Source organism: Camellia sinensis, unplaced genomic scaffold (genome assembly GCF_055761805.1).
Source record: "Camellia sinensis isolate YWXY unplaced genomic scaffold, ASM5576180v1 Unanchor1, whole genome shotgun sequence".
Classification (NCBI taxonomy): Eukaryota; Viridiplantae; Streptophyta; class Magnoliopsida; order Ericales; family Theaceae; genus Camellia; species Camellia sinensis.
Genome location: NW_028128987.1, coordinates 27,287,179 through 27,296,755, shown reverse-complemented (window position 1 = coordinate 27,296,755; position 9,577 = coordinate 27,287,179). Strand labels below are relative to the sequence as shown.

The following is a 9,577-nucleotide window of genomic DNA, read 5'->3' as shown; positions in this document are numbered from 1 at the left end:
CTATGCTCCTGATGTATTTGTGTTCATTATATATAATCTTATTTTGTTTGTTGATAAAAAAATTGAAGACATGTTTAGTGATGATTCAAATTGTAATGAATTTTTTTGTTGATAATTTCTTGACTTGTAATGTGGTTCTAATATTACAGTATTAGGTTATCTTATAATTTCATAAATTGTCATGCATTTTAAATTTTTACTTTTGGTTGCTTACAATTCATTTGTTAGATACAAAGACTGCACAGATGCCACCTGGGCAAGCCACTAAGAGGAGGTCGACGACCTCAATGTTAGAGGCAAACCTGGTTGAGCTCCCAGCTGCATCTCCTGTGGATGCATTTGCAAGTCTATCTCCTGTGGATGCCTCTCCATCTTCGCAAACAGTTGATATTGGTAAGTGTTACTACATGCTTACTCTTTTTTGAGTGATTATGATTAAAATTTGTTAGTATTGAAGTATGACTCTGTGAGAGACAATGAAAAAAGAGATCTTTGAAGTCACAAACGGCACCTAAAAGATAAAGTGAGAGACAATTAGTCAATAAAGAGTGCAAGGCATTTATTGTTTAGTAATCCAGACAGTGTATCTTCAACTGGTTGTCAGCTGGTGCTGTCCTTTTTGTATATTAACGAAACTCATTTCAATTGTGTGATTGTTACAGATCTGGCTATATCAATTTGTTTGTTATGTAAATTAAGCTATATTTATCATTCAATATTTCATTTGGATATCATGGCTAGGACTACTATGACATGTCATGAAGGAATTATAATGGGTAGTTTTATAATGATATTGTTCTGGCCTCATTCTTTGTAATCTGGAACCTTTATTTCACATTGGGACTACCATGCATGCAACATCTGGATATTAGCCCACTAGTGGTGAATGTTGTTTTTAAACTTTTTCCCTTGGCACCTAAAGAATATATATATATATATATATAATGAACTACAATTCAGTAGGTCTCTTTCCTATAAATATATGGGCTGCCCATACTATACTCTGTGCCACATCACAATGGAGCAACCTTACCATTCCACCCTTAGGAGTTCTAATCTGTTCCCTACCCTCACATTTTTTTAATTAATTATTTATTTTTTCTGTTCTTTCTGTTCTTATTTCCTCTAGTCATTTTCTTTGATCTCTACAAAGGGAAATAATAAATTCATGGTATCAATTTGATCCTCTTTAGGTTGCTTGTGATGTTCACAATCTCTGCGATCTCTGTGATTTTGTCTTTGACATTCCCTCCACCTATGTCCAGCTGTTTTCTGAAGTAGGCAACTCTGTATTTTGGCAATACATTTGCAATGATGTTCTCCATTTGCTAAGATTGAATTGTATTGATCTCTTGGGCAGTGTCAAAGCATTCTGCAAATTCAATATGATAATTATCTTTTGCTGTCAGTCAAATGACTTTTTCACTACTGGTTTTAAGAAAGAAGCCAATCAGACTTGGTTGTGTCTATAGCTTTTCCCCTCTCTTTCTATTCCTTTTTGAGTGACATTGCTCCTCCATATGCCCTAAGGTTTTACCTTTGCTGCAGGCAAAGGGCTTCGACTAGTAGTTATTTTTCTAACAGTGGATTCAAAACTATGTTAGGTTATTTATCAAGCACTTCAATGGATTCAAAGCACTGTTAGGTATATGTATCATATTATTCGAAGCAGTTGCAGCAGAATTTGAAGCATTCTGATACATTGGAGTTAGGCTTTCCTGTTCTTCTTCTTTTTGGTTAAAGAGCTTTCACCCTGATATTTGAGGCATTTTTTTTATCCATGTGATTTGAGATTTGAGGTCTCAGAAGGGAATTCGTGTTTAAACCAACTCTCTGGAGCTCAGACTGCACTGGAAAAGTACAAGATTGGTCTGTCAGTTGTGGTCATTATGAGCTTCAGAGATGAAATTTAACTGAGGTTAACGAAGTCTTAAGCAGTAAAAACTTAAGGTTGAGTTAGTTATCTCAGGAGCTTGCTTCTCATCTTCATTCAATAGAGAGATTACCTTAGGTGAAGGGCAATAAAATGCTTGCTTCTCATCTTCTTTCGATGGACCAATTGTTCACCCATGTCAATTATAGGATCAGTGAACTTCAAGGCATGATAGTTAACTCTGCATCTAAGCTTTTGTAAATCTGTGTCCAACCTATTTGAAAGTCTGTAATCAAATTTGTTGAGCTGAACAGCCTTCATAAGAATGAAAACCATAAAGTATTAGTTTTACAATATAGTAAATCATTCAAGGCCAAATCTAGAGGATAAAAACATAACTGTGCAACTCAACAAAACCTTATCCCAAGATTCCCAACTACCAGGGGTTATTGACATGATTTCTGATCTAATGCTTTCATCAGAATTGGACGTAAGTTTCCCCATAGTTGATATTTATGCCATCTAATTAATGTTTTCTAATAGTTGGTCAAAGTGTAGAAGAAACCAAGTTGATTGACAGGATTTTAATTTTCAGCCAGTAGCTCTTTTGCATCTTCTTTTTATGCAGGAAAGGAAGTGACTTTCTCGATGTTAGCTTTCCAAATTTATAGTAGAGTCTGAATTCTTGTTTGAAGGGGTAATATTAATATAAATGGTCATATTTTTTATTTTTATTTTTTTCAATTAGAAAAAAAAGGTATTCTTTGGTAGCATCGTTGCACCCCTTAAGTTTCGGGGTGTAGGTTAGATTTATCCTAACTCATATGAAGAGATTCACAACCGGAATAAAATGAGAATGCATCAACCTCCAACTCAGAAGGTAGAGTCACGCACGGAGCACAACACGATCAGTTTCAACCATAAATGAAAAACGCTAGTTATGCCATTAGAAATCGAGTCTTACTCACTGGTGTAAAAGGCCAACACCTTCCACTCCACCACCACTCCGGTGGTATAAATGGTCATATCTGGAAATAGTATTTTTCACGCAATTAATCCTTGACAAGTTTTTCAAATTAATAGGAGAGTTAGAATATTTTTCTTAGGGGTAATCTTAAGATAAACGGTCATATGCAAGAATAGTATTTTATACTTGTAAAACAAATGTCTATATTTAAAGTTATTATTGTGGGAGCACAGTATAAATAAATCTTAATCTTTGATTACAAATTCTACAAATTCTAGACATTTTTTTTTAGTTTATTTTTTTGGATTCTTAGAATTACTGTTTTTCCTACCCTTATCTTGTAAAGCTTAAGAGAAGAAATATATAGAGAAAAATAAGTATTTGATTCAATCAAACAAATAAACATATTACCAGAATTTGAGCAGTTGCCATTGAGCAAAACCTCTCCCTCCTTCCCTCTGCCCTCTATAAAGTGGTATTGTTGGTTACAATTGAAGTGGTCTTTGGTAATGCTCAAAGCGATATTGGTTACGATCTAATATCATTACGATCAAAACCTCTCCCTCCTTCCCTCTGATATCTGGTTTGCTCCTGCAATCAGCTGTTGAAGAGTAGTTGAAAAATTAGCAATCAAAGTTGGTAATTCACCTTTGAACCTGTTAAGGCCTATGTCCAGTTCCTGGAGGTTGCTGCAGTTAGTTAAAGAAGTTAAGAAGCTAAATCTTGCTGCAGTTAGGCCAGAAAAATTAGCCAATAGAACAGAGCATCTACATGTTCCTAATGTTGAAATAATTTTACCATTCTATGCAGTCGAGGCTGATATAGTCAGGATTACAGGCATGTTCAGTCATCTTATCTTAGACATAGTAATCTTATAATCATGAACATGACATAATAGCAAGCTTGAATAAAGGCATATACATTCCATGATGCTTTAAACTTGAGAGTTCTTAAAATCTACAGCAACCTATATAGCAGCAGCAGCAGCAACCTATGAACATTATATGACACATAGTAATCTTCATTCACATATGCTATTTAAAGAGAGTTCTTAAAATCTGCTCTGTATATACAGCAACAGAAGTTTATTTAGCAGCAGCCTATAATAGTGTTTCATTTTGTGTTTATAATATAGGTCCATCTGCAAAGCGAGTACGAGGTCCAACTAGGGGTAAGAACAGTAGTAGACTCATGAGCCAACATGGTGGGAAGAAGCTTTTTGTTGGAGTTTCTATTGAGAGGAGGACATTTGTGGGGCTTAATGCCACCAAGGCCGCTAACGAATTGGGGGCACAAATTCGATTGCAAGCCCCATTGCAAGGAACAAAAAATTGGGAGGACGTTCCACCAGTCATTCGAGCAGCTATTGTACAATCCTTGCGGGTAATTTAATTTTTATAGTTGTTGAGATTGAAGTAATTAATATATAAGATGTTTAATTTTCATTTTATGTTTAATTGGGACAGGATAAGTTTGAGATTGAAGGATATGATGAGAGTCCACTTCCACAAGAAATCATTGACACAAAGGCCACACATTTGTTTAAAGGCTGGCGATATCATATGCATGAACATTACAAAGAGTTGGTGAAAGAAGGTACAGATCCTTATAGTAAACCATTTGCTGGGGTGAGCGAAGAAGATTGGAGATACATGATTGATGAAGTGTTTCTTGGTGACACACACAAGGTAATTAACTTAACAGTCATGGATGTTTCTTTTAATTGCACTACAATGAATAACTCAAAGGTCCCAAGTTTCTTTGAAATTCAAATAATATACAATTATATATGAGACAGAGTAAGGAAATTGCAGAGATGGAGGGAAAGATATAGGAACCATGCTTGGATATTGATTTTTAAGTTAATATTTCTATTGCATTGTAGAAACGGTCAACAAGAAATATAGCCAACAGGAAAAAGTTACCCTATAATCACACCATGGGTTCAAGGTCATTTTCAGCAGCAATCTCAATTGAGGTAACATATTTTTTGTTTTAAAACTTATAGTTAATGCTGCAATTTTTTTATTAACAATATTACTAAGCTTGCATTTTATATGTTTCATGTAGGGAATTGAAACTGGAAAGGAGCCTCACATTGTAGATTTTTTCAAGACCTCACATTGGAGTAAGAAAAAAAAAGATTGGATTGAACCAGTTTGTGCGGAGTTATATGTAAGTATACCTTCATTATATTTGTTATTCATAGTCCTATATAATGCTTAACTAGTTAGTGTACTTGTAAAATAGGATAACTGTTGATCCTTTTTTTTTTTCTTTTCTTTTCTTTTCTTTTCTTTTTTTAACACAAACAGGAAAAGATGGACCAACTTCGTGAGGAATCTTCACAGCCTGGAGCAACTCCGCTAACACAGGAGGAAATTACTGTTCAAGTCCTTGGGAAGCGTTCAGGGTATTTGAGAGGTTTCGGGGTTGGTCCAAAGCCGTCTTCTGCATTCAAGTCTACAACTAGGTCATTACAAGCACGTGATGAAGAGGTTAAGGGCCTTAAAGAAGAGGTAGCATCACTGAAAGGGATAATTCAATCATATGAAGGACGCTTTGAGCAGTTTGAACACTTTATGAGACAAATGCAGGGCAATTGTCACGCCCCCAAACCGCCCCTAGTAGTTTGGTGCCGTGATGGCCAGTAACCCGAGGTTACCGAAGGCCGTCTTACAAAAATCACACACAATCAGAGTATAAAATATGGGGCTTACAAGTGCGGAAGCAATATATATACATATACAAAATCTAAATAGTCCATGAGAGCCGTGCATAAGTCCAGTAGAATGTCATACATCAAACATCTTTACAAGTCTCACAACTTAGATACAAGAATGAAATGAAATACAAAACACATCTTGACCAAAAGGCTTCTCAAGCCGACATATACAAGTGCAAATGAAAAATAAGCCGAGAAGCATGATCTTCAAGATGGTGCAAAACACAAGTCCAAAACATGTCGGCAAGGCACCCAAAACACATCGGCAATCACGTCTAGGCCTCAATGCCTTCTTGTTCATCACCTACATATATATAGAGAGGGTGAGCTTGGATACTCAGTGAATGATATTAGAAATAAAGGTTTTGCATGATTGATATCCAAGATTTCTTTCAAAACAATACATAGCATACTTTACAATCAAGAGGGAAATCAAGTTCATTGCCGGCCTTTCAAGTTCTTTGGATGTTATTACATCTACTTAATACAAGAGGGTGATGACAATTCCAAGACAAGAGTGCAGTTGCATTATAGTCCCCTGCAACTAAGGACTTTCAAGACAAGAGTGCAGTTGCATTATAGTCCCCTGCAACTAAGGACTTTCAAGACAAGCTGTGCTGCGAAAGTTTAGAGTCCTCTAGCACTAAGGACTGTCAAGACAAGAGTGCAGTTGCATTATAGTCCCCTGCAACTAAGGACTTTCAAGACGAGTCATCAAAACAAGATAGTGTTTAATATACAAGTAGGGATAGTCATTCATGCTAAATCAAATACTTTTCAAGACAAGGCAAAACAAGATTTATCAAAACAAGTGTAACATAGCTTTATTAGAAATACCACTCACATAGTTTCTTCACACGTCGGGGTTGAGGCAAGCCCAAGTCCTACAAACACAGGGCAAAGCCTATTGAATGCGCTTTCAAACAAGTCTCTCATGTACACAAATGTTTTCGGAAAACATGCTGGCACCAACCAGGTCTAGGCCGAGGTTCCACACCTCTTCGCCGAGGTGTGTCCCCGAGGGCCACATGCAAGGAAAAGAGGTCGGGAAACTCTGGGTTTCCCTCTGTTGATGAACATGAAGAACATGAGTGTGAAAACATGAAAAATACGAATGTTTGATCGTAATCTGCCATCACAAATCTGAGGTTTTCGTGCTATGAGTTTGAAAACATGGACCTGGGTACCCATACTTGGAAATCATGCAAGAACAAACACAAAACGTGAATCTAGGCATAAAGCTTTCGGATCAAAACAAGACTTTCTTGAAGAACACATGAATGTCATTTTCTCTTTCTAAAATCGAGCTTCAAAACGATGCATGGCTTACAAATCATTTTCAATCATGCAATGCAATAACATAAACATAAAGAACATCACGAGTAGATCAAGAATCTAACCTTAGAACGCGGATCTAACGGTTGGATCTCTAGAAATCAAGCTTGAAGATCTACTTCCTCACTCTAAAACTCTTTCTTCCTCCTAGAGCTTCTCTCTCTACAAGACAAGGTTATGACACCAAATGATAGTTTTCTATACCCGGTTCTGGGGTTAACCCTCTGCTGAGACACGTGGCGGCGATTGGTTGGGTTCATCCTGAAAAGGTGGCTGACAGGCCAGACAAAGCATGGTGGAAGGGTGTTCAACAAGCAAAGCGGTATGGGCTCTCTGACAGGCTATGACATCGGCTAACAACAAGGCATACTTAACAAGCCACACGGAGTGGCACTCCGGCAAGGAGTGACATCGGCTAACAAAAGACTTCGGCAACTAAGATGACAATGACCTCGGCTAGGAGGGACAACACTTGACTAAGCTGTGCCACATCTTGGCCTAGATGCGCCACACCTCGGCCTAGGTCATACCACTTCCAGGACGAGATCACTTGGTGCAAGGTAACATCTCGGCTAAAGTGGTCAAGGCAAGGACTGAGGTCGACAAGGGGTTTCAAGATACTAATACTAGACTAAGGATGACCTCGGCTTGGAATAACATCGGCTAGCATAACTCAGGCAAGGCGTGACCTAAGTTTCACATTAAGGAAGGAACGAGACAAGCATACTACACTTAGACAAATCACAAGGCTTCAAATCAAGACATGGATCGCATTAGCTCAAGCGAAACAAATCACAACATACACATGCAAGCTAAACAAGTCATAACCATACCGATGCTCATGAACATGATGAGGACATAAAGTGTGGGTTCCTACAGCAATGGTAGTGGATACGACTCTTTTGATGAGTAAGTACTATTGCTTTTGATGGTTTGTGAATACTTCTGGGATTTGTTTCAATTTATCAGCTCATAGATCTGATTTTGACAGTTGATCTATGACTGTCGTGTTGGCATCCATTCATATGATGGTCTAATATTGATTTGATTGGTTTCATAGGTTAATTTCATTCGGATTTAGGTACATAGTTGGATGGTTGAGGGACATAGGTTGAGGTGCCTTATTTTCAGTACATGACTTGGTATTAAATTATTGGATTTAGGTACATAGTTACATAGTTACATTTCTATGACTGTCTTGTTAACAGAATATTCTATTTACAATCTATACATGGATAATAATTCTATTTACATAGTTAGGGATTGAACTAGTGATGGAGGAGATAATACACGAACTGTAAGGATGGTAATAATGTGGTGGTGTTGTGGTTTTTTTTTTATTTTTTATTTAGAAATGTAAACAAATATATTATTATTAACAACGCTTTCTTCAATTTTTTTTTATTTTTTTATTGCAGGTAGCTAGCTAGAGGCGTAGTCATGCATGTTTATGGATCTGAGTTTGCCGATGCATTAATTCTAAGTTGTGCATATATATATGTGGAGTTTTTGAGATACTTCGCATCGGACAAATATGACATGCATTTGAAATCTTTGATGTTTTGTTAAATATTTTTTGATGTGGTGAATTTATTGTAAGGATGGATGGTTATTTTGGACGTGTAATGTGTTGATATTGACAGGTGGTTGTAAATATATTAATTACTATTTTGACTTTATAATTGATGGTTTTTTTGATTTTTGATGTGGTGAATTTATTATAAGAATGGATGGTTATTTTGGGCATGTAATATGTTGATATTGACAGGTGGTTGTAAATATATTAATTATTATTTTGACTTTATAATTGATGGTTTTTTTTTTTTTAGATTGGATTGGTATATTAAAATTGATTGGATGGGCATGAATTATGTATTAATTGCAAATGTATTATAGGTATTACAAAAAATTTAGCATTATATTTAAAAGAATCAATTTTGAAATTAAATGTTTTTTTGCGACCAATATGTTTTTAGTCGCAAAAAGCCTCTAGGAATTGCTAAACACACCCTTTCTGTGACCAACAAGATCCTGGTCGCCAAAATCCCACTTTTCGCGACCAAAACTTTCGTCGCCAATGCTCACTTTCTGTGACCAACAAGATTCTGGTCGCCAAAATCCCACTTTTAGCGACCAAAAATTTCGTCGCCAATGATCATTTTCTGCGACCAGAATTATTCTGGTCGCCAAAAGTCCACTTTCAGCGACCAAAACCTTCGTCGCCAATGCTCACTTTCCGCGACTAGAATTATTCTGGTAGCTAAAAGTCTACTTTCTGCGACCAATATTTTCGTCGCAAATGGTTATCTTTCAGCGACCAAAATAGATGGTCGCAGAAAGTAGACTTTTAGCGACCAAATTCTTAGTCGCAATAGGATCAATTTTGACAAATTCAAGAGCATTCCGCGACCAAAGAATGTTGTCGCAAATGATGATTTTCCGCGACCAACTTCACTTTTGGTCTCCAAAAACCTTCTGTGACGGACTTTTGGCGACCAAATTGCGACCAACTTTTTTTGGTCGCTAAAAACTATTAGCGACCAGATTTGACCTTTTTGCGACCAGAAATGTTGGTCACTAAAAGTGTTTTTTCCTGTAGTGCAAAGGGTGTTATGAGATATGTGATTAGTAGTTATGATATATGTGATGTTAGTTATAAGCCAAAGAGTGTTGGTTA

The 9,577-nt window shown here is 36.6% G+C and overlaps 1 protein-coding gene across 1 annotated transcript; it reads left to right on the top strand.

Moving 5' to 3' along the window:
* The first annotated feature begins 3,436 nt into the window (after nt 1-3,436).
* Nucleotides 3,437-7,902, top strand: LOC145814157 (uncharacterized). The gene is made up of 6 exons (XM_082910680.1): nt 3,437-4,223; nt 4,307-4,528; nt 4,726-4,818; nt 4,911-5,015; nt 5,156-5,359; nt 7,870-7,902. Exons 1-6 carry the CDS (start codon nt 4,032-4,034, stop codon nt 7,900-7,902), a joined length of 849 nt encoding a protein of 282 aa, XP_082766806.1. The 5' UTR covers nt 3,437-4,031.
* The last annotated feature ends 1,675 nt before the right edge of the window (nt 7,903-9,577 follow it).